The sequence below is a fragment of the Alosa alosa genome, chromosome 12, assembly GCF_017589495.1.
Source record: "Alosa alosa isolate M-15738 ecotype Scorff River chromosome 12, AALO_Geno_1.1, whole genome shotgun sequence".
Classification (NCBI taxonomy): domain Eukaryota; kingdom Metazoa; phylum Chordata; class Actinopteri; order Clupeiformes; family Clupeidae; genus Alosa; species Alosa alosa.
Genome location: NC_063200.1, coordinates 33,720,492 through 33,746,990, shown reverse-complemented (window position 1 = coordinate 33,746,990; position 26,499 = coordinate 33,720,492). Strand labels below are relative to the sequence as shown.

Below are 26,499 nucleotides of genomic sequence, written 5' to 3'. Positions count from 1 at the left end.
AGTTTTACCTTGCAACACAGGGAATAAATCTGTTGTTCTGTATTTTTTCACTTTAAAGGCACACTATGCAGTTTTTTTTAGCTTAATATGCAAGTTTTTTTTAGCTTAATTTACCTTCATTTAACAGCTTCAGAGTCATTGGAATGGTTATATTAGCACCGGGCTTCCCCTAGCCTGTGGCGAAAAACCACCCTTGCAACTGTGGGCCGGCGGGCCGACGGCCTCAGTGTCAGGAAGTATAACGAGTGTACTGTAACAAATTGCTTTACTGCATTCAAATACACGCACCGGCTAGAAAAAGGTAGCGATGGAGTTTCTCAGACATTCGTCATGACCGAGCCAGCGAAAAAGAAGCAAAAACCGAGAAAACAGTAAGGAAATTGCCAATACTGCATAGTTTACCTTTAAGTTAACATTCCAATGATAATAGCAAGCCCCCAAATCTGTAGCTTCACGAGTTTATATGTATACATATTTAATGAGATATTGCCTAACTTGCATATTTTATTTTATGCATAGGCCTATTTTATTTTATTTTTAAGACAAAGTGTAATAGAAAAAGTATTTATCTTAATATGAAGATTAAACTGGTAGAAATGTATGATAATATCTATAAAGGGAAAAAAAGTCCCATTCACCTGTGTCACCTATTGTGGTCATTTTCAGAACTTTCATCCCGGGTAGAGATTTTTTGGCACACATCCCACGTTGTTCAATGGGGTCATTAGTCTATAATAGTTGAGATATTCTCCGCTAAATGAAGTGCATACAAATCTTACCCAGGACCTAGACTACATTGAGAAATGTCAGATAAACATACAAAAGTAACGGATCTAGGATATAATAAAGTTTGATACTCTGTCTGACACATTGGGGGAATTTTCCGGGAGGCTGCTGGGAGATACCTTGATATACTGGAGAAAGCCAGGAAAAACAGGAGTGTTGGCAGATATGGAAAGGAGAAAAGGGGACATATTCTTGTCTGGGTCAGGAAATGTGCTTAATAATAAAGTCCCCGCCCTCCTACATTAACTGGCCGTACGTGTAACCACCTGCCTTCAAGCTTGGTGGTGGAATCAGTTGCGTAGCTAACATTAGCATTGTGGGCGGGTTGTAAACGTCAATTCTACCTACAACCAGAACACTATTAGTCTGTAATTCCGTTGTAACAACCAAAAGTTACCCATATTCATTAACTTAGGTTAAAATATTGTGCTGCCATTAAAATGGTGACATTCGACAAATGTCTCCAGTTTTGAAATAATGGCTGCAGCTGATGCTGTGACTGCTACGGTCTGTTAGTTAGCAAGTTGTTTTGTTGATTTTTGACAGAAGCTAAGTTGTCTTGCAGTGATGACACTTTACAGAACGACACGAGTGGATAACATTAGCTGACGACCAACGTATCTAAAATTTAGAGATAACTTGGTCAGGTAAATATTAGTCAAGATAGTCAAGACAATCCTACAGGTACCTAGAATAGCTAGGTTTGGCTAACGTTAGCTGAATAGAACTTATTGTAGCTCTACGTCATCTTGATAGTTTTTTGGCCAGCTAACGTTACGTCGCTAGCTAGCGAGCTAGAACTACATTAACGTTATGTATTAAATTATAAACGTTAACGTCTACATGGAACATGCACCGATGAATGCGTGATGTTGGAAATACATCGAATAACACACTGTTCACGTAATATTGGTTGCATATCTGCCTTATGGGATTTACTTGGTAACGCTACAGGAGTTCACACCCAAGGATCCGAGAAGCAGTAGAAGTAAGTCCATTTGCTAACTTGGCTAACGTTAACATGGTTGGAGATGATGGCGTAGCTTCTAGTCACTCACACATATTACAGTTGCCGTTAATTCATAACTTTGTATATGAGTTAATGTTGACTATCGTATGGCTGGTGTATTATAAGTTCACCACAAACTGTAACAATGTCATGCGATCTCATGCTAGTGCCCCTCGTTCATGGTTCAACGCTACCTAACCCTTTTTTATTTAGCACAGCAAGGATAACTTGCCGTTCCCTTGCTGTAGCATAAAGAGACAACTACGATAGGTGGTCGGCTAACTGTGCTGGCTAACCTTCGATTGATAATCTCACAAAGCTATCTTGTTTATTTTACGTCAGCGCTAAATGCTGTCGTCGTGATTCCAATGTATCGAGCCGCCAATCGAACTTGTAGTGGAATGGCAAAGTGTATGTTTTGGTGCAATTTGTTCTTTCGTTAGGTTGTAGCCTAACGTAACGTAACGTAACGTGACGAGTTTGGTGGTTTTCTTCATTGCCCGTGGACATAAGTGCATGCCCTAACTCTAAATATTACGTTAATGCTGTAAATCGCGTTGTCACAATATGTTAACGTAAAATCCAGACTGGTTAACTGCCAACCTACAGTAAAATACAGCCTCTGATGCGAACAGTAACGTTTGTTCTCGCTATTCGTTTATTATAGGCTAACGTTACTCACATCCAGGAAACCGTGGCCGCTGAGAGCTCATCGTTAACGCATTGCCACTAATTTTCATCAATACTCATGCACTCGTACACTCGGGGACATAGAGACCGTGGCTCTGCAGTAACTTATTGAGCAACATTACTCATGACGCTGCTTTAACATATTACACAAGCACTGGTGAAGTCTAGTTTGTTCCAGACCAATTTTATCAGAGGAGCACGTTAGGCGTTTATAAAAAATATTACCAGAAGCGTTTGTCCAAAACAACATTTGTTTAACCAAGGACCAAACGAAACACACCAGAGAGGTAACTTTAGCTCACCCCTCCCTTCAGTATACTCCACACAGGGTTTTGTTTTCGTTTGGGGGACAGACTGCCCCCACTTGTTTGTTCTCCGTTTTCGGAGCCTGGGCTGTCTACAGAGACCCTCATTGCTGCATGTGACATGCTATGGGCTTGAAATCGCATACAGTGGCTTGAACCCTTAAAGATGCAGTCAGAGGAAGTAGTGTTTGTTTATGTTTAAATGTATTGGCAGACACTTTTGTCCAAAACAATGTACATTACATTTTAACCAAGGACCAAACAAACACACCATAAAGTTAAAGGACAAGTTCGGTATTTTACACTTAAAGCCCTGTTTTCAGATAGTTTATGATTAAATATAATGTTTAAGATTGAAATTTGGACACATGCTGCTGTCCTGAGAATTTTCGGTTTCTGTGGTAACACCCCCCCCACCTCCACAACGCTGCATAGGTGCACTGGAACAATCTTTCTAAAACGCATTAAACTTTCATTTACAAAGACGCGAAACTCACCGAGTGGTCAAGGGTGTTCACTGATATGCTCACACAAAAATCGCTGCAAAAGATTCTTTCCAAGGTTTTATCGTAGTTTTTGTCCAACTCCATTGACTTGTATTGGATTTGCTGTGAGGTACGGTATTACTCCGCGGCCGGAAACGGATATGGGGTTGTTTGTATTCGTTCTGTAGTCTTATGCAGTCGCGGTATTGTAAGCTACGCTATCCAAATTATTGTCACGTCCATGGCTAATGCTAAAACAGAGACGGTTGATAAAATGTCAACCTTACCCCAAGTTCTTCCAACTCTGTCATCCCAGGAGGTAATGTGGAAACCGCTGTATTTCTCAGGCGAAAGAGCTTTTTGGGCGATTTCTTTCGACCTTCAGCGAAGTTCAGTAAAATGCAGACCGCAGAGGCAGAGACAAACACGGTGATCAGCTTTCTGCAGATCCTCAACAGGTGTGCTCACATCCAACCCCAGCAACTCCAGCCACAACTTTAGCCTTTCTGGATCGTTGAACGAATGGTAAAACACCTGTTGGAAAGCATCTTTTGCAGCGATTTTTGTGTGAGCGAACAGCCCTGACCACTCGGTGAGTTTCACGTCTTTGTAAACGAAAGTTTAATGCGTTTTAGGAAGGACTGTTCCAGTGCACCTATGCAGCGTTGTGGAGGTGGGGGGGTGCTACCACAGAAACCGAAAATCCTCAGGACAGCAGCATGTGTCCAAAATTCAATCTTAAACGTTCTATTTAATCAAAACTATCTGAAAACAGGGCTTTAAGTGTAAAATAGTGAACTTGTCCTTTAAGCTAGACTAGCCCCTCCCTTCAGTATTCCCAGAGAAACTCCATGCAGGGTTTCATTTTTGTTTCTTTCACATTTTGGAGTCTGGACTGCCTTCATAAACCATTTTTTACCATGTTCTCACGGAACGGGCAGCTAGCGGATAGTGAGGAGATGTTTGCTGAATATGACAAAAAATGTTATGGGTAGGGCTGGTCGATACACTGAATATACTCGATATATCGCAGTTTGCTGTATGTGAAGTGTTACATCGCAAATATCAAGTATTTCACAGTCATCATTTTTTTAAGCGGCAACACTGGTTTCGTGTCCCTACCTCTCTTAACCTTTCGTAATAGGCTAAAATAAATCAATTGATGTACCCTATTTAGGTGTGTTGAAATTTTTGCATGCACACTTTTCCTTATGAGAAACTTTCATAGTAGGCTAGCAAGAATTCAAAACTACTTTCACCCCTGCTTTTACATCCAAATTTAAACAGAAACCACCAAGAATGTATTAATGAGGATGTAATTTGCAGGGATTGGACTGGTATGATGTATCCTAGCCTGCTGCATCATACTGGCATGATTTAAAACATCACAGGGTGAGAATTCATGAAGTCCTTTTGAGAAAATGTCAAAATATCGATATATCGTATATCATGAAATAGACTAAAAATATCGAGATATTATTTTTTAGCCATATCGCCCAGCCCTAGTTATGGGCTTGAAATCGCGTACGATCATTGACTGCAATTTTAACTGGTATCACCTCTATTATACCTCTAATTGAGCTAAAACCCCTGGGTGCTGGCATCACATCATTTAAAGCGTTGCGAGAGAGGTTTACCTACCATGCATACTGCATATCGATGTAACAGTTGGTTACCGTTACACCCATCCTCCCCTAAACATCAATCCATTCCGGATCATTGCACCAACGTAGCCTACGTTGCATGACCGCCTGATTCAGCCCTGCACTCGCCTGGAGTCAATCCCGTAATTTACCACACCTCGGATTGATAGTTGAGCGTGTCAACCTTTACTTAAAATAGCCTACATAGGCTCAACGAACTAGCTGGCTACATACACACACACTTTTTCAACATCACAAACCTGATGGTCCAGTACTTGTATATATGCGCCCAAACACAACACATTCCCCAAACAGACTCTCCATCTTAGCCATAGCTAACTTGCTAGCGAACTTTCCATATTAGCTTACTTGCTAGCAAACTTTGCATCATCAGTCTAACTAGTTAAATAGTTGACATTACATGATGAACATTTTCGTATGGACATTCTGGTGGATGTTAATTTGTATGAGAGAAGCTTCAACTTCTGGGTATGTAGCATTGTGGTATAAAGCTTAGGTAGTTAGTTGGTAACTGGCAGAAATCTCCAGTGTTGTTGTTCCATGTAGTTTCGTGTTGCAGCCACAGGGTTGCAGCAACAGCCGCGTGAACTTCGCCTACAGGAAAGCTGTTAGCATGTATGAACTCATTTGGAATATTTTGAAAACATAACAGCTAGATATTCTGTCTTCTCATTTTGTAGACGAAAATGAAGAGAGATTTTATCTTAGTTCTTATTTCATGCAAAACATTTTAGTCTCGTCTTTTTTCGTCAACAATAATGCATCTTAAGATAGTCTTAGTCAGTGTTTCAGGACATTACTGCCGTCTCGTCATCGTCTCGTCTTAGTCATGAAAAAAGGTTGTTGACGAACATATTTCCTCTCGTCTCGTCTGACGAAATTAACACTAATTTTATATGCATGGTAAAACTTTAAAGTAATTATACTTTTTATGGATATACACTCTTTTTAGGAAGTTCGCACACATGGTGGACAGTCACACCATATGACATTTTTTATGTTTGGATGATTATTTTAAGTCAAAAGTGAAATACAAATCCAATAAATTTAATATGACAGAACTTGAACCTACCAGACCTACAACATTTCCATATCAATTCTTAACAATTGCCATTTTTTATAAGTGTGTGACACATGGACAGTCTGAATTCTGCTATTTGTCATCTACCCACATCTGTTCCGCAAAAATAAAACACACTAATCAATTTGTCTCCATCTTCTACTCCATCCCCCACTCTTGAAACTTGTGCATGCTTGTTTGGCATGCCTGTGTGTGTACGTGCGGGCCGCACAGAAAGAAGCCTACTGGTGCTGCAAAGGTAAATAGATTTGTAGCACTAGCCAAAAAATTTGTAGCATTGTTATAAAACCTTTAAAATCTCTAAACATATCACAAGTAGGGCAGTTCATCAGAGTTCATCCATTGCAACTGGACTGATGAAAGGTCATGTACACCTGTAAGCTGCATTGTATTTGGGAAAAACAGAAGGTATCAGCATAATGTTTTATTTTTTATTTATTTATTTATTAATAAACAAAACGATCCCTGTCAGTTCCATGCAGTTTTCAACAGCTATCAATAAGAGAGGTCATGTCATGGATTTTTGTGAATGTTTCTTCTTCTACATATTTTAGTCATCTTTAGTTCATATGATATTCAACTTTATTGTCAATGCACAATTTAAGTACCAGTAGTCTAAAACGAAATGCAGTTTTACATCTAACCAGTGGTGCAAATAACTGACATGTCCAAAAGGGCCTTCATGAAATGCGTCGCTAGACTGTTCATACACATTTTAACGGGTCAAGTTGAAGAGCTGTTGTCCGTTTTGGCCTATTGTTCGTGCAAATAGACTGATCCATGTTCCCTTGCATTTTGCAACTGTGAGGTCCATGGTTAGTCTGGCTTTCAACAGACCAAGCTCAATGTTTGAAGAAATCAAAAAAGAAATCGCCGGCAGATCAGGCTGCGTTCACTAGGGCTGGGCGATATGGCTGAAAACTGTATCACGATATAAGTATTTGATATCAGTTGATATCGATAATTTGATTTAAAAAAAAAAAAAAAAAAAAAAATCTATTTCAGATAAGGACCAGAAGGGAAAAAAAAGTTCAATTTAAACACTTTTATTTCACTTAACCTTCCTCTGATTTTAATCACCACAGTTATCAATCAAAGCAAACAGGGAAAAGAAATGTCAACACAATCATGAAAAACACTCAAATAAATAAATGTGCAGAAATCTGAATGAAAGCAGCACTGGTTGAAGCCTGGAAATATTGTAAACAAAGTAGCTTAATTTACTAGTTTATCATAGTCTAGGCCTACTGGTTAGACTGTTCAGTTTCCCCACGTGTGTTTAAGTTTCAAATGAATACTTTTTCTCCTTGGGTCAGGCCCGTTTGAGTCTTGGAAAATACTTTTCCATTTGCATCGCGATTGGGATTATTAGAATTTAGCAGTCAATTTGAATGCAACAGTTTTGAACAAATTCGTACAGCGTGCTAATGATGCTAACCGAATTTAATAGCAATTTAGCCAGTTGTCTTGCACGATTGTGAATGGATTACATGTGCATGCTGAGGAGGGATGCGCCTGTTGAGAGGGAGAGGGAGAGAGAGAGTGCGCGCGCGCGCACGGGGCAAGGACTCATTAAGAGTCTGTGTTGAGGTAGGCCTACTTCCATCGCCTACTATGGTAGAGTTGCATATAGCCTACTACAATGCAATCTATTCTATTTAGCCTATTCATGGACAACGTAAGGCGGGAGGTGTGTATTGCTTTTAATTATCGAATGTTCTATCGAACATATTTTTTATTGATATCGGTTATGTCTATTGCGATACATATTGCTATCGTTTTATCGCCCAGCCCTAGCGTTCACCCAGCCTAGTCCATGGTACACAACATAAATTGTCACTAGGCTATGCTGGCGACCCAAATAAAATCACCTTTGGGAACCAATGGCTTACAGTATCAAGCGGACTTAAGCTGCCACCACGTTTCATTTTCTTTTAGTCTTATTACACTTTCTAACTTGAGAGGAGACAAATTTTAAATACGAAATTAGAAATGTTTGAAATGAATCAAATAAGGTGATAGTGTCTAGTTAGTTTCACTCATTTGAAACACAGTTTAAGCACACATGTAGCCTATGCTTCTGTATATTCACTGAGTTGCCTAGGTCTAGACCATATGCAAGTGCATTAGACTATATTATAAAATTTCAGGGAGCTATTTTATTTTCTATTTTTCATTTGTTTGTTTCCTTGTTTAACTTAATTTCAAAAATGCTGTTGGGAGCCCTCTCACAGTTGTGTAGAGACCATTATGAAAAGTTCTCTGAAAAAGTAATTTAAGTTGCGTATTGTGTAATTTGTTCTTCAAAATTTTGTGACCAACTTTCCTTTTTACAGCAAACATCGGTTAAAGATATTGTTATCGGCCTCCTTGATTAATATAATCGGTAAAGCCTGAAAAAGCCATATCGGTCGACCCCCTAATTTATTCATTGACTTGTTTTGTTCAAGTGTGAGGATAATCAAACTTTTACTACAAACTAATTCATTTCGAACCGTGATTATTGTTTTTTACATGTATGCCTTCATTATTCTCCAATATATTATATAGGCTACTATCTTATTTTTTTCTTCCTGTTTTATGACTGTAAATTAGGGTTTCTCAACGGGGGCGTTCGTACAACCTAGGGGGGCGCTGGGAACGTGAGTTTTTTTATTTATTTATTTATTTATTTTTTAATTTTAAACTTTTAAACTTTCATGGTTTTCACATATTTTTGGTGCAAAAATAGGCTACCTGAAATAAATAGGCTATTTTTTCATTCATGGGTTTCAAACCCCTCTACCGTCCCAGCTACATTTTACTGTTTATTTATGCTCAGTGGTCATACAGTGCAGTTTGGGCCTGCACACGTCCGGCCCCGCTCGCTGTTGTTCTGCAGCTGCTCTGAGCGAAGTGTCCACGAAAAGACCGTTGCTAATCAAATACGAAATATATATAGGCCTAAACAGGCCTCACGCGCGGAATCTGTTTTGTGATTGATTTTTGTCCATGATAAAATGACACGTCTTGTTGCCTACATTTAATGTTCCTATTGATTTAAAGAAAAAAATCATTACAACCAATGCTGATGTGGTAGTGTTTTTTTTTTTACCCAACCAGTCTCCTATTGCTTCTAACAGTGGGCTAAATCTGCTTAATAATAAAATAGGCTCATAGGGACATTTTCTTATAATTCCAGAAGAAACCAAAACAGCACAGAAATGGGCTCGTTTTTTTATTTAAGCAATATAGCATGAGCGTGAGTGGCCTATAGCCTACCCGGGGGTGTAGTTTTTCTTTTTAATTGTGTGTGTGTGTGTGTGTGTGGTGGTGGTGGTGGTGGGGGTTGCCAGAGGATCAAAGTAAGGTCAGGGGGGCGTTTGCTCAAAAAAGGTTGAGAACCACTGCTGTAAATCAACCTGTTGATGGCCCTTGTAAATTGAAATGAATGAAAATCTAGGGTTAGTCACTTGGCTAGTTCAAGCTAGGTTATTTTTATTAATCGCTGCATTCATTAGTGACGTTGATAGGATGCCCTCCAGTCTTCTAAAACTAGAGCTTTATGCCTGGTGTAGCCTGCCTATATGCCTATGGAGCAGTGTCTAAGGACTTTGCTGAAATATGGGCATTGCTATGGAATGTGCACCAACTAAGTAATAGCAAAATCCTTTTAGGCAGTCTTGCAATGCAGTTTTGGCAGTTATCGGGCAAACATAAAACACACCAGGTGAAATAATTTAAAAATAAAGAATAATTGAAAAGAAAACGTAAGAGACACAAGGTAAAATAATTAAGACATACAGAATTTGTAACTCAGTGCAGTTACCAGAAGGCATCTGAGAACAGTTTGGTCTTGATTTGTCTAGAATAAACAGGGTTCCCACAGGTCATGGAATTTCTGGAATATCATGGAATTTTGGAAAGTCTATTCCAGACATGGAAGGTCAAAGAATTTTTTTATCATTTTTGGGGCAAAGTCATGAATATCAGGGAATTTGTAGCAGTTTAAAATTTACTAGCCAAAATACATTTATACAAGAACTGGTGTATCTGGTTATTTGCTTTACTGCTTCCTTGAGCAAGCTTATCCCAACTTTGTTTATTCAATGACCAATTATTAATCTCCCACTCTAAAAAGTAAAATATTCTTGAACGCTATGTGTTAGTAAATAGTATAGTAATTAATGGAAATTCATTTTTTTTGTCAGGGAAAGTCAAGGAAAAGTAATGAAATTTTACATTTGACTTAGCTTATTCAGGGTTCCCACTCTATCTCGTCCTGTATTTTGTTTGAAAAAAAAAAGAGATATACCTTAAAAATCGATATATATACCACCCATTTCACAACAAGATTACTGGACAGTCACAAAGATCTTTTTCTACAAGAGTAACACATGCTTTGATGCTTCGTCCCCTGAGTAGTTCTGAGATATTAAAGTTTTTTAATTCAAGTGAGTTATACAGATGCGTGGAACATATCTTTTAAAATCCAAAAATGCATATGGATGCAATAGTGTGAATAACTCTTTTCACAAATCAGATAGAATCTTATAATTTCAAGTGGACAACTTGTTGATACATCGAAGGATAATATTTAATTGTGAGTGTCTCATGTTAGGTCAATGCATAGAAACATTTAGCTTGCATTATTCTTCTGTGATTTACAAAATTATATTTGAACTTTACAGGAATGTGGTGAAACTGTGAGTAGGGAGTGTTTGCCATGTATGACTCTGTAAGTGGATAAGGGTGATGGGTAGTATTTTCTGTGTTTCAATTGCCATACAAGATATCTTTGCAGTATCTTTTTCAGGGCTGTAGAATATAGTCTGGCTGTGGAGATAGCACTGGCCCCAACACTGTTTCTATGCCAGATAAGCTTGGAATAACTAGCCTAGTTACTCTGCCGGCTGTGAATTTAGATATTCTCCAGCAACCAGGGGTATGACCTGTTTGTGTCAGGATACAGTGTCACACAAGAGACAAAATATTATACAAATATTATAAAAATATATTTCACATCTCTGTTTCTCAAAGTCACTGAGTACTGTCGGTATGAGTAAAAACCCCAAAAACAATCAGCTCGAGTTGCTGCAGACAACAGCTAGGCAGATACAGTGCTACAATGGGGTGCATGATTTTAAATATGCTCCCAGAGTGTAGCATTGTAGCATCACAATGTATTTTAAAATAAAATATCCTAATTTTAAGTGTGAAAACTACAAAATACACTACAAAATAAATAAATAGGCTAAATATCTTGCATTGTAGCTAGTCTGTGCAACTCTACCAGAGTAGGCGATAGAAGTAGGCCTACCTCAACACAGACTCTCATATGAGTCCTTGCCCCGTGCACTCTCTCTCTCCCTCCTCAGCATGCACATGTAATCCAAACATTTACAATCGTGCAAGATGACTGGCTAAATTGCTATTAAATCCGGTTAGCATCATTAGCACGCTGCACGAATTTGTTAAAAACTGTTGCATTCAAATTGACTGCTAAATTCTAATCATCTCAATCCCGATTCAAATGGAAAAGTATTTTCCAAGACTCAAACGGGCCTGTCCCAAGGAGAAAAAAGTATTCATTTGAAACTTAAACACACGTGAGGAAACTGAACAGTCTAACAAGTAGACTATGATAAACTAGCAAATTAAGCTACTTTGTTTACAATATTTCCAGGCTTCAACCAGTGCTGCTTTTCATTCAGACTTATGTGCATTTATTTATTTGAGTGTTTTTCATGATTGTGTTGCTATTTCTTTTCCCTGTTTGCTTTGATTGATAACTGAGGTGATTAAAATCAGAGGAAGGTTAAGTTTAAAATAAAAGTGTTTAAATTGAACTTTTTTTCTTCTGGTTCTTATCTGAAATGGATGAAAAAAAATCAATAATTATCGATATCGACTGATATGAAATACTTATATCATGATACAGTTTCCAGCCATATGGCCCAGCCCTAATAGGGACAGAGTAATTTGCGTGTGTCAAGGCAGATGATGTACCCTAATACCCGTCTTTCACTGTAAGGCTTGTATTTCATGATTTGCATTTAGCAAAAGCCCCCAGACAGCAGTGGAGTGGTAGTCGGGATTCGTTATTTGTAAAAGTAGTTGACTTCGTCCTCCTAGCCTGGACTGTGCAACTTTCACTTTCTGCTGGCCTCATAGTCGGCATGCCGGTAGCCTAATAACGTGGGATGCGTAGTATATGAGGTACAGACTGGGCTACTACATTTTAAATGAGTGACCACGGTATAATAGGCCTAGTCTTTTTTGCTAGGCCCAGCGAAGGCTGGCAATGTGGAATATTCCGCTGGTTGGTGCACAAGCACGAGGATTTTCTTGGAGCAGATCTTCCACACAACTTCGGTAGCCTAGTCAGTATGCAGGGCTTAAAATTAATTTTTCAAAATGGGGGGGAATTCCCCCCTTAGGTTATTCATGTAGGGGGGATTTACACAATTTGGGGGATCGATTCTGATACCAAGTCAAGAATTGCGATTTCAATACTTCGATACTTTTTTTAAAAAAGTGTTTGATTTTGGGGCCCCCACCACCCTGACGTCATCAGTAATATATACTGTAGTGGGATCATTCACAACAGTGGACATCCTAGATTCTGCTTGACTCTCTCCACACACACAAACACACACTGAAAATGATAGCTTATGTGATATGTTTCTATCATATATTTTTGAATTCATATAGAGTGTATTTATTTAATAATGCATTTTTTAAAAAAGTATAGCATTTTACTAGTAATTACTAGTAGCTAAACATATTTAGTAATTTGAATGCCTCATATTGACGTTTAACCTATAACACTTAGGCATATCTTTAATGCGGTGTGTAGGTCCAATTGAGTGCACATTGGTGATGAGTAGGTGTAATTGAGTGCCTGTCACTTTAAGAAAATACCTGAGAGTAATTCTATGGAGTAATTAGCCCCCTTCAACCTGGACGGTTTTAGGCTGTAGTCGCTAGTGAATAAAAGTTGTGCATAGTCGTAATGCAAATCATTATGTTTTCTATGTCATTAGATACAATAAATGTTCAAAAACTAACATGTCGAAGACAATCTTTCTGGGATCAAGTGTTGGCGTGACCTGAGCTAGCAGGATAGTTACCAAGGAGCTCTTTCCAGATGTAAAAGTTTGCCATGGTAGCGTAGCCTATTTGGCGTAAGCGCCAAAGTGGTTCTCTCTCTCTCTCTCTCTCTCTCTCTCCCGTGTGTGTGTGCGTCTGCATGAGGCTATGTTCAATTCAACTCGGTAGTTGATCAGTCCGGTCAATAGCACCGCATTCCGCCACTTAATGATTAGGCTATATTAGCGTCATCAGACAGGCTGTAAAAGTGTATGCGGGAATTTCTCGCATTATGATGGCTAGAGTTACGGGACTTGAACAAATTATGCGCAATACCCGCAATCCCGCAGTGAAATTTAAGCCCTGGTATGTCTCTTAGCTGTCCACTTTTATCAGGCCGTATATAGCCTATATTTTTTTTATGTAGAAAATTATACATTTATTTCTGTACGGACACATGGTAATTAATTAGTGTTAAGTGTTGACGATATCATCGTCCATCACAATGTTTTACTGTACACATCGCCAAATGCCAATTAAGGGGACATCACCCGACCCTAGTTGACATCTTATCATCTAGCCTATAATCGCTACATTTTGATTCTTTTTAATGGTGCAATCCATTCAGCTGCGCTTGTGGTTCAGCTGTGGGGTGTGGGTACGCAAAAGGGCCATAGTTTGAAAGTGGTCATAGATAAAGTCCTACTGTAAATGTGAAAATCTTTGAGTATTAACAAAAGTTTATGAAGGGGGTACATTTACCCATTTAATTGGCATAGTATGACGTCACTGGATGGCAACCACCTCAAATTATGCACCTTTCAGTAAATACTGGATGTTGAACATATTTTAGCAGGTTTACTTTCTTTTTTTGTCATTTCACCCACATAACAAATTATCAGGAAAGCAGTAAAATGTAAACCAACAATACAGTAATAAACTATTACTATAACCACAAACCCTATGCTACTATGTAATAAAGTAGCCTGGTCAAATCAGTTCCTATCACGGGTGACTGTAGTTCTTCAGAGCCCTGTTTTTACTAGGCCTACCCCTGTTGTCTGTACCACGTCCATTACAGACACTATCATCACGATTACCACTGGCACCTCCAGCTATGTTGCGCAGAGTCCAAACAAGCATGGAATGCTTAGTGGATACTGTCTTATTCACGCAAAGACGCACCGTCACAGACGCACCGTGACTATTACTGTCAATAAACAATCGATCATAATCTCCAAAAGGCAGATTCTCCTTCAGAATCAGAATAGTTGAATAACAGACCCAAAACTCCGTCACACGTGAACTTTTGGTGTATTTCTGCTTCAATTTATGCAAAACTAGCTTCCGCGTCATTACAAACAAATGCACTTTTTCTTTGTCTTTCTCGCGTGTAATACAAGTAGCCTACTTCCTGAAAATGTTGAGCAACGAATTTGGGCTTGAATCGCAAATACTGGAGGAGAGTACAAATAAGATTTGTCACTGTACTTGGATTTATCGTCTGTCTGTTTGTTTTGAAGCCAGGGTAGTCTAGCAACTCTCCGTTGGCTTGTAAGCTGGAAAAAATCAGGCCAATCACATCGTGTATGGAGTCGGTGGACGGGCTTAACCATAGACATAATATACATAGACGCCGCATTGGCTGCTGGAAACAAGAAATGCGGCCGCCATCTTGGACCGGTCATACTCCTCGTTGCGTTGCAGCAGAAGACACAAGATGACAGCACTGTACAGCACTGTGCAGCATGTTCCTTCTCAAATCGGGCGGACCATACTCGGGGATTTACTTTTCACAAGTAAGATTTAACATAACCGTACTATTGGTTGTATTTTGTGAATAGAATATTACCAGAGAGCTGAGAAGGAGCAATCTTTGATATTACTGTATGAAAATCGTAGCCATCTAGCTAGGCTATGTTTACTCGGTGTTCACCCGGCTATGAACTGAGACTTGATGAGTCATATTCCATAACACTGACTTAGATTACAACTGACACAAGAAGGCTATTGTAGAAATAAATCATACTAGATTTGGCCGGCGAATTTTACACAAGTGGCACAGACTAGCCTATTGGGCAATCGCTAGCTGCTACTTGTAGCATAAGTGTGTTGGTGGTAGCCTCACTATTTCCTGAATAAAGTAACTTTTCAATAGCTCAACTTCTTTATTTATCCAGTAGCTTAGCCAGACAAGCTACACTTTTCTTGTCATGTGAAATTAGCACAATTTAAAGTAGCTTCCTATGTAGTGAACTAGCCTACTACTGTGTTTGTGTTAGGCTACTAATACATTTGACTGGGTGGTAGTTTTGTGTAGTGTTTTATTCATGGCAGAGTAACTGATAGTTTAGCTCACTAAAATTTCAAGTAGCTTGCCCAACACTGTATTATTCACATGTCATTTACCCTGACAAGAATAAGATGCCTCTCAAATTCCTTTTCATTCATTTATTTATTATTTTGAATCTCTCCAGAACAACTGCCTTGTTCAAGAAGACTGTGAATGAACTGAACGGTCTCCTCACACCCCTGGAACTGAGGAAGGTGCAGCTCTTCATTGCAGTACTGCAGGGCATCTGCTACACTGTGACTGAATGTTTGATTTATGAGCTCCACCTTCATCACCTGCATTCGCCACTCTGTGTCCCATTTTCCCATCGTCTGGTTGACTCAGTCCTCTTTTATGGAGTACCCAGTTTACTATGCCATCTTATTTGCCCACCTGCTGTCTGAAGCACTTTTGTTCTCAGCCAAAGTGTACCCAAGCAATTTTAGCAAGGTGGGAACATTCAAAATGACATGTACCAGTTGTCGAAATCATAGAACCAACTGCATGACGGTAACTCTGTCTCACTGAGCCTGTGGAGACACTCCCTGATTCTTTACTGATTGCAATGAACGGGTTGATCTTAGCAGTTTCTAAAATGTTTCTTAATTCCTTTTTATTTAATCTCTTCTTTGGGGCTGGAACCTTTCTGTGAACTGTAAATAACAGATGCTGTTGATGAACCCATTGACACTGTTCAAGTGACAAGTCACCTTTTTGTCTTGAATTGATGAACTGTTACACTTACTATGCCAAACCAATGTCTGTTTTTTAAGGATCAGAAACAAACCTACAAACTTGCACTTTACAATATTTATGGAACTTGTCTAACAAATGCTGTTGATTTTGAACCCAGTTACTCCATTTCCTTTATGCCACACTAATGTCTGTTCATCACTTTATTTTTGATGGCACTGAACTGAAAATGTTAATGGATTTAAATTTAACTCATTAAAACTTGTATCAAACCAGTTTTTGTCTATGCTGTCAAACGTGGATTAGTTATGTTCCCAGTTTTTATATTGGATGTCATCACTTTATAATATATCATATATCAGAATATTCTATTACTGTTAAGCCCACTATGAATATTAAAATATACACAACCATGTTTCCTGTATCATACAGCTTTTCTACTGGGAGGTTTACAACTTATTCTGAGTCAATTTACCCAAGTTTGTCACTAAACCACATAGGCCTACTTGGAATACCCCTCAGATGTCTGAATGGCACTGATCTCACTTAAATGTTTATGGAACCTTTCTGTGGACTGTGAATAATGCTGTTGATGGAACTTTTCTGTCAACTGTGAACTATTTAACTCATTAAACTTGTATCAAACTAGTTTTGTCTATGCTGTCAAACATGGATTATGTTCCCAGTTTTGATATCGGACGTCAGGTCACTTTATATCATATATCAGAATATTCTATTACTGTTAAACCCACTATGAATATTAAAATACGGCTAAATCATGTGTCCTGTATCATAGCTACATGTATGACCTTTGCAGCAAAAAAAAAACCGCGTGAGAATCTGTTCGGTATTCAGTGAGATATGATTAATTAAGTGTGCTGACAGCTCATCTCACCGGCCAAACAGATTACACTGAGTGGAGTGGATGACCGGTCCAAGATGGCGGCTCCAAATCTCGTCAGCGCTAGTAAGGAGTAGCGGTCGATGCGGCGTCTATGTATATTATGTCTATGGGCTTAACATAATGACGGCAGAGTTGCGACGGTTCTGTGAGAATTCCCTGCTACTTGAAAACAACGAAGATGGATGCTGCTGCTGGCAAACAGTGCGACTCGAGTTAAGCTTTTTTTTAAATTGGCAAAAGTTTGATCTACTAGCCAACTAGCTCCGCTGGTAGGAAAACGCATGGGACTCATAAGTTTTAGTGCTATCCTATTGTGTGCAGAGGGGATTTGAAAGACAACTGCTTATCCTGCCCCTCGTATTGACTATTGCCAATGGTGAGGCTCGTCAGGCTAATCAAAGGTAACAGCACACCAAATTTATTGCAGCACCTCAAACAGAAGCATGCAGCCGATTGATAGGTGTTGCTCTCTATTAAATGACCACAACAGCACAAACACACCCACCAAAACAAACTACAGTTGTAGAGACATTTTCAAACTGTCCTGTATGATAATGCTGGCCTTAGACCATATGATTTTCAAGTGATTTAGCAGTTGTGCTAAATGTCCAAAGAATGACATTCATCTATCGCATAAGGTGCCAATCCTTGCGGTGTTAAGTCTGAGTCAATCTTTTTTACAGTGTTGACGTTATGACATATCAATTGTGTTTGATAAGTGTTTTAGTAGGCCTATTATCTCATGCAAATTGTGGTGTGGGCAATTTCTAAAAAACAATAAAGAGCTCTCTACAGCACCAAACAGGAAGAGGCAACGTGGTTACAGCCGTAGCCTTTAGCTTCTTAGAAATCATTAGTATTCCACATGACAGAACAACTCGATGACCTGCCTGAAAATACTTCTTTGGATCTAAACACTTCACCTGTGCATGCTACATGATCTAATTTGATGCCTACATAACACTGCAGGTTGGAGATTTTACACACAATGCTGCAGAAGCACGAACATTTGAGGCCCTAGGGTAGGCTATATGGGTTGTTAACAATCCTCGTTGAGTTCCCGTTGGTATCTGGTGCATGATGGGAAATAATTTAAAGGAATCTAGTGGCAGTCCACACATCAGCAGCTTTCTAACTGTGTTAGTGTTACAATTGCAAGGGTTCCCTCACGAACATCTTAAAGTGACAGGCAATCAATTAGACCTATACACTACTGAACTTTATTGAATGCTACCTCTGACTAAGAATGGATTACTTTGCACTTGTATAGTCTTTTATTTTGGAATTTTAAGAGCAATACACATATATTGCAATGTTAAGGAATTCATGTTTTTTCATTCAGATATGTAAATCAACATGTATAAACTATTAGTCAATTAATGGGGAGATAATCGAATCGACTCTACAGCGTGTTCCATTATTTTCATTAATTTCAATGTTGGCTTATCGGTGGAAAAAAGTACCAATACTGATGATTATAAAAATGCTAAATATCGGCCCTAATAATCGGCCCGGCCGATAATTGGTCGACCCCTAACACACACACACACACACACACAAAGACACACACATGCAGTTGATATGCACGCACGTGCACACACACACGCATGCACACATAAACACAAACACGTACACGCAAGCATGCACAACCACACACAAAACACAACCACACACAACATGCACACACACACACACATCCCATCCCCCCACACACACACACACTCACACACTCACAAGCGAACACACACACACACACATAAAACGCTGCACACTTTGTGGTGCATCTAGTTTACATAATTTTCATTATTTTTTCCCCAGGCGGATGTCTCTGCAGACCAGCACATGGGCTGTATTGCTGTGATCACCATGGAGACGCCCGTTTTTCCGTCACCTACTCATCAGAATGGTGATGTTTCTGTGGCCAAGCTCACACTCCCTGCTTTACACATCCACATTTACCACCAGGAGCAGGCAGGACCTAAGGCCAGCCCACTCACATACCCTGCTGGTCAATATGTGGCAGAGGAGCTCTGCATCAATGCAGCCAAGGAGTGTGGTGAGTATCTTTGCTTGATTTGATATTTAATGCTGTCCAGTTATACATTGGTATGGCCCTTTACAGAGATTAGGTCATCAGCAGGGTGTCAGTTGTTTTTAAAGGACAAGGGAGGTGTCACTTTAACTGTGAGTTTTATTGTTGTTTGCAAAGATGTGACACTGTTGTTCACTGTTCTTTTTCTGTTATATTGGTTTTCAAGTGGTTAAGATATTGCAGAATTAGACTTTAATATCAATGTGTCCATAATTATGACCGAGGCGACGTAGATCCTGTGTGTTGATAACCGGTGTATCAAGCCTACTGTGGGGAGTAGCAACATGCTAGTTCACTGACATAAGCTTTGCTAATAAACTCAGACGTATTTTGGTTACAATGACGGAGTTACCCTTTTGTAAAGGTATATGTCAGTAACGTTTTGAAATTAGCACTTCACCAGCAAGCAGTACATTGTGGGCAGTTGTGCTATAGTTTGCTTGCTAACATAACATAAACTGGCTGGCAGGCAGCTCAGATAACCTCAGACTTGGCTGCCATACACATTAAATTGAGGGCAGCCGTGGCCTACTGGTTAGCACTTCGGACCTGTAACCGGAGGGTTGCCGGTTTGAACCCTGACCAGTAGGCACGGCTGAGGTGCCCTTGAACAAGGCACTTAACCCCTCACTGCTCCCCGAGTGCCGCTGTTGATGCAGGCAGCTCACTGCGCCGGGATTAGTGTGTGCTTCACCTCACTGTGTGAACACTGTGAGCTGTGTATGTTTCACTAATTCACGGATTGGGATAAATGCAGAGACCCTCACGGGATCAAAAGAGTATATATACTATATACTTATACTATTATTATTATTATTATTATGCTTTAGGTAACAACTGCTTTAGGCAATAGAGCCTATGAGTCTAAGCCAGGGCTGGGCAAACTTTTTGGCTCAAGGGCCACATTGGGTTTTGAAAATTGGCCGGTGGGCCCCGACTGGTAGGCTCCTCGAGCGCCGCTGTTGTTGCAGGCAGCTCACTGCGCCGTGTGTGCTTCACCTCACTGTGTGTTCACTGTGTGCAGTGTGTTTCACTAATTCACGGATTGGGATAAATGCAAAGACCAAATTTCCCTCACGGGATCAAAAGAGTACTTATACTTATACTTAAATAACCTCAGACTGATTTTCTGGTTACAGTAACCAGGTCAATGGATTTTACTATGTCTGTTTCTCGGTACTTTTTTCAAAATTTAGGCAAGAAAGGGACCAACAAATAAGGTTAATATTTCAGCAAGACAGTCTATGGGGTTTGCCATCCTGAGTACCGTTTCGTGGTGAGAGACGCAGACACAGACGACACAGAACTTCGAAGCCACACATCACCTAGAGTTATGCCAGGGAAATGCACCACCCGACACAGAAATCCGAAAGGGTCACAACGCCGTAAGAGCGACGGCGTAGCTACGGCGTGAAGTTGACGCAGAAGCATACTGTAAATCAGCCTTAGTGCTGCGTTTCCAGTAAATGTTTTGGAGTGCTTCAAGTGGAACCCCAATGATTTTAGATGTAGTTTTGACCACCTTTGTCAGAAGATTGAGGTCATGTGAGCCCTGCCACACTACAATGTTGCCTGTCAGTATACTCTCAATTGTACAGTGGTTAAAGTTCTGTAGAATGTTAAGGGACATATCATATTTCTTGAGACACCTCAGGAAATAAAGCCTCTGACGTGCCTTCGTAATAGGGTTGAGCACCGAAACCCGGTTCTAATATGCAAAGTTGTAATGTGAAAACTTTGTTTCACGGTGTGCTCCGAACAACACAATGACATAACATTAATCTTTCATGTGCATGAGGCCCATATAGCTTTACATTGAATATGAGGATCATGCTAAAATTTTTGTTTGCAAAAACATAAATATGTAGGTTACAAACATACCTCTGCATTGATATCCCTGAGCTGTCAAAGAGGCCAATGATTATGGAACCATCTATGTACACTATCACTAGCTCTGACAGGTGGTAGCATATGTTAGCGCATAGTTGCTGTTAAAATGCCTACTAGTGCTGGGAATCGAAACACTTCAACACCGGCATATGTAACATGTTTAAAACGTGTTATGGGGGAAACATCAAATTTCTTGAAGCATTTGGGAACACACTGAATGAACAGAGTTCCTCAACGTTAGATTAGGTTACTTGCAAATGCCGTTGTCCATGACCTGGCAGTTCCAGACCAAGCTGTTTTGTGTGTGATGGGAAAAAATATATAATGTCCACAACACTGCTTTAGACTCCCATATATTTAATGCACAAAAGGCAACGTTTCGACCCTACTGGGTCTTCTTCAGGCAAATGGTGGACACATTTGATGAAGGGATACATGTAGGCCTTATAATCAGCTGACCTACCATGTGATGTCAACGGGTATTATTAGGTCTAAGAGCCCCACTAATCACTCAATTAAGAGAACACTTTCATACAGGTTTTTCACAAACTCAAAAAGGCCTTTCAAAAATCAATGTCCCCAAAGGAGTACATGACATTATATCAACAGAAAAGAAGGAAAGAAAAAGAAAAGACAATCAGTGGATAAACAGTTCCATATATACAAGCCTACCCCAAACAATGAAAGAACATTACCCCCACACAGTCATAAAACCTGATATATATATATATATATATATATATATATATATATAAAATATATATATACACACACACACTATAGGAACGGTTTTATGTCAAATTCCTCATTAAGACCATGGGGAGTCATTGTATTTTAAGTGTCACATAAGTGATATTCAAACGCCACTCTGATACCCATGCAGAAAAATGATAATGACCATGACAATGACAGCCCCCCACGAGGTCTCATTCCAACAAATTCGGCCCATTACCTAATATGAGTTTGACACCCCTGATTTAAAGTGACTAAAGACAAGCCCATCTTCTGTCGGAGTCACGTCATGTTAACCCATGCATTAAACCACATGTCACTGCTTGAAAGTTCACATTGACAATGGAGAAAATGCTTAGCCTACTTGGTTTCTGACAGAAATTAAGTTTTGTGCCAACATGTTGTAGAAACACCGCCCCGCAACACAGCCTTTATTAGGTCAAAATCTCCTTCACTTTCTTTGGTTATAGTCCGCGATTCACATAACTAGGCTATCACCACAAGTGCATACAAAATGTTTTTGGCCAAGTTTTGTGCTGTCCACTCCCCACATTTGCAGGAAAAAAGATAGATGAATGGGATTAAAGCAATTTAATCCCATTTACCTTCGTTACTACCAGTCGTTGCTTTTTTCCTGCATTAAAACGCGATTTAGTGCGCATCTAATGTATCAGCGGATTCTCCGCGGAGAGATATCCACTCTAGCCTGGGTGTTCCCATGCTGCCTTGCGCGCGATTTGATTCACGCTGCTAAGGCAGCCTGGAGACCATGGAGCAAATTTTAAGCCTGAGATAGGGAACCAATCACAGAACAGGGGGGAAAGCAAGACGATGATGAGCTATGCACAGACGCATTTGATAGACATCCGTGGCACCCAGTAAACGGATCTGGGCATTTTTTTCAAATACGAGAAAATGAACGTTTGGTTCCCAGACCACGTCTCATTGAGAAGTGGTGGCGCTAGCCAGTCTATATCCACTCTCCAGGTTTCATTTGCATGTTGTTGCAAGATAATAGGCTACGATATGAGAAATACTTTGAATGCGATCAGCTCCAGAAATGAATGCCTTTGCTACACCTTTCCACCAAGTTGTGCGAAAATTGTACCCACAGTTTTTGCGATGTTGACAAGCATGCATAGCACATGGAAGCTCTTGATAGCGCATGCCCCTAATGTCTATAAACACAATATATTTATGAAATAAAATTAGACAGGTACCTCAGATTAGCATTAGGGCTGCACGATATATCTAAAATATCGTTATCGCGATATCAACGCTTGCGATGGACATACCGCAAAGATTACTTAATTTTCGATACATTTCAATACATTTTCTGTGCCGTGCGCATTCCATACAGTCTATGGTGTATTAACATTCTGAATGTCAACATATTTTACCAAACCGATGCCGTCATGCTGCCCTAGAAGCCCGTCCCCTTCCAGTTCAGGTGTGTGGTGTTTTAGGTGTTGAGGCGGGAGCTAAGTCGTGATGGCTGAAGATAGTGAGTCGAGCGAGGTAGGCTACACTTGGGTGAAGAGGAATTGGTGACTAAAAGGAAAAGCACGTCTGTTATATGGGAATATTTTGGTTTTATGAAGGATGACGTGTTACAAACACAGCGCCAAATGCGTCCTTCTCCACCGTGTTAAAATAAACAATTTCTTTCGTTATCATTATATCAGAAGATATCTGTCTTTCACTGTAAGGCTTGTATTTCATGATTTGCATTTAGCAATAGCCCCAGAGAGCAGCAGAGGTAGCCTAATCAGGATTTGTTATTTGTAAAAGTTGATTAGCCTACTTCTTAGCCTGGACTGTGCGATTGCAGCCCGATTACTTTCACTTTCCGCTGCCCTTGTAGTCGGCATGCCGGTAGTCTAATAACGTGGGATGTGCAGCTGATGACCGCTGCGATATAGCTTAAGTAGCATTTTTGCTGGCAATGTGGAACATTCCGCTGGTTGGTGCACAAGTGTTCAGATTGGCCGTCTATCCGTCTTTTACTCTGATTTTCTTGGAGCAGATCTTCCACACAACTTCAATAGCCAGTAGGCCTCTTAGCTGTCCACTTTCATCAGGCCATATGTAGCCTAGGCTATATAATATGTTGTTTATGTCTCCCATCAGGAAGCTTCTCCAACACACATCCCCAACATACTTACAGCACAGTGCCCCCCCCACCCCACCCCATACACAGCACATTGTCTCATGACATATTGCACACTGCCCTCTCCCCACATACACAGCACACTATCCCATCTCCCTTGTCATCCCCCCAACACACACACCAAGACCCCTGGCAGTTGGGTTAGCCCCTTGAGCCGTGGATCTGCCCAAGGTTTTTTCCTTAGTAAGAGAGTTTTTCCTTGCCCCTGTTGCTCTTGGATGCTCCTTGTTGATGCCCCCCCCAATCCCAATCCTCCCCCACCTTTCTTATGCAGCCCTTGCCACTTAATCTACTAAACCCTTCTTCTACTGCACTTTTTACCCCCCATAAATGCACAAATAGGCTGACACCAGACATAATTTCACTGCATTTCTTACATCCAGTAACTATATGCATGTGACGATAAACTTCCTTGTATCCTTGTATCCTTGTTTATGTAGAAAATTATACATTTCTGTAATTATACATTTATCCCCCCCCAACCCTACCGTCTATGCTAGCAGCAAGCAGCATGGAGAAAAACATTAAATATACTGCTCAAAAAAAATTAAGGGAACACTTCAATCATACACAGGATCGGTACTCTGACACTTTTTAGTTCTAAGCACAAGTAAAACTTTTGAGGCGAGTGTTTTATTTTGCAAGAACTGTCAGACATTCTGTGTAGTTTGAGAATGGAGAAAAGGGTGGAAGGTTTCAAAAAATGTGAACAATTGTGGAAATTGGAAAACCTAAGTGTTCCCTTCATTTTTTTGAGCAGTATTAAATATCGCAAGTTATATCGTTATCGCAGTACTCAATAATGTTATCGCGTGTTTTCCTAATATCGTGCAGCCCTAATTAGCATTGCTGCTTATTGTTAAACTGCAATTATCTGCAGCAAGCAGAGGACATTTAGCCCACCATGTGTCCTGACAATATTGTGCTTCTGCCCTAATTCTGAAGCATGGCCACCGCTACAAAATGAAGAGGAAACACTGGGAAGAAAATTCATGTTTTAAATAGGCTACATCAATACAATATGTAATATGTGAAGTGAAACTGGACAGGCCATAATAACCTCTGACTAGTTTTACTTATTGTTAAATTGCAATGTGATCGGCAGCCAGCGGGGAGGATACATCGGCAGGATTATTTAAAAGGCAACCTCATTGGTGGCATTTATTTTGCCGTGGTGGCCCGCCATGCTAAAATCAACGTAGAGGAAACACTGGTTCGCCCTGTCGGGACCAGGGCTGGGTCAGTTTACTTTGAAATGTAATCCATTACTGACTACAAATTACATGGTAATTTTTGTAATCAGTAATGTAATCAGTTGGATTACCAAAAACATGTAACGTAATCTGATTACTTTAGGATTACTTTTAGATGACTTCAGTAAATATGCCCATTAAGTAAAAGACACCACCACAGAATTGATGAAAGAATTCTCATTCTATTTTTCTCCACTCTTCTCCAAACATGCTCAACTCCGCTTAACCTATAAGGGCACACCTGGACAAAGAATTTAGCTTTCGCTGGATTTTTTTGACCCAGGGACATGGCCTGAGATTGGCATAAAAAAGGGAAGCATTAAACCCAAATGACATCATGTCCATTTCAATTGTGGGGGTGAGAAAATTATTATTTTGGGATGTTTTTCAACCAGGGGGACCTGGTGACTTTCTCAAAGTAAACAGTAACACTAAAAGGTTAGGAGGTTACAAAGGAGCTTACATTAAGATTAGGAGGAAAAGATCAGGCAGTGTGCCGAGAGACCTGCCCCAATAGTATGTAAGTTAGTAAGTAAGTATATCTTTTGATCCCGTGAGGGACATTTGGTCTCTGCGTTTATCCCAATCCGTGAATTAGTGAAGTCGAACCGGCAAGCCCAAAGACCGAAGCCCTAACCAGTAGGCCATGGCTGCCCCAAAAGGCAGCATTTGAACATTAAACCACACAATGATCCAAAACATACAGCCAAACAAGGCAAGAAATGGTTAACAGAGAACAATATCAACATTTTAGAGTGGACCTCAATCCGTCAAAAAAGTGAGCACAAAGCCAAAGTGATGGCAAATAATCGTTCCTGCCTCAAAACCCAGATTGCTGCTAAAAAGGTGCAGTCTACAATCATTGTGGAGACATGAAGAGGCTTGGTGGGTATTATGAACCATTTTGAGAGCTGTGGTGGTAAATAAAGGTGTTTCCAGTGATTGTTTAAAAAGGGTATAAATAATTTTGAACACACAATTTTTCATACAATTTTTAAAAAAGATCCACACTTTTTTTTATTCCATGTTTTTACCACATTGTCTATTTTTTATTGTAATCTGGGCTGATTATAGTTATTTGATTTTTGTAATCTGATTACGTAATCTAGAATACATGTAATCCGTTACTACCCAACCCTGGTCGGGACTTATTTTCCAATAATGGCCAGCGTTCTATACATTATCCCTTACTTGAGTATTTCAAAAGCCGATAACCGATATATCGCCCAATAGTCATTTTTAACCAACACAATGTAAACATTTTCTCCCCAAGTTCTGATCTAGTTGGGGCATTATGTATTTAAATCGGCCTGACTATCTGGTTTCTGTTCTGGTCTGGTTT

General features: G+C 39.8%; 1 protein-coding gene across 3 annotated transcripts in view; it reads left to right on the top strand.

The window, feature by feature from the left end:
- Window positions 1–846: 846 nt before the first annotated feature.
- jak2a (Janus kinase 2a) overlaps window positions 847–26,499 on the top strand; it is a 124,914-nt gene continuing 99,261 nt past the window's right edge. For 2 of the 3 annotated variants that reach the window (XM_048259632.1, XM_048259630.1), the window contains exons 1-2: window positions 847–1,774; window positions 18,839–19,076. In XM_048259632.1, coding sequence (XP_048115589.1) covers window positions 18,863–19,076 — 214 coding nt within the window. In that variant the 5' untranslated portion in view covers window positions 847–1,774; window positions 18,839–18,862. Of the gene's footprint in view, window positions 1,775–8,615; window positions 8,663–18,838; window positions 19,077–26,499 lie in introns of all 3 variants that reach the window. The other variant, XM_048259631.1, reaches the window with a different exon arrangement.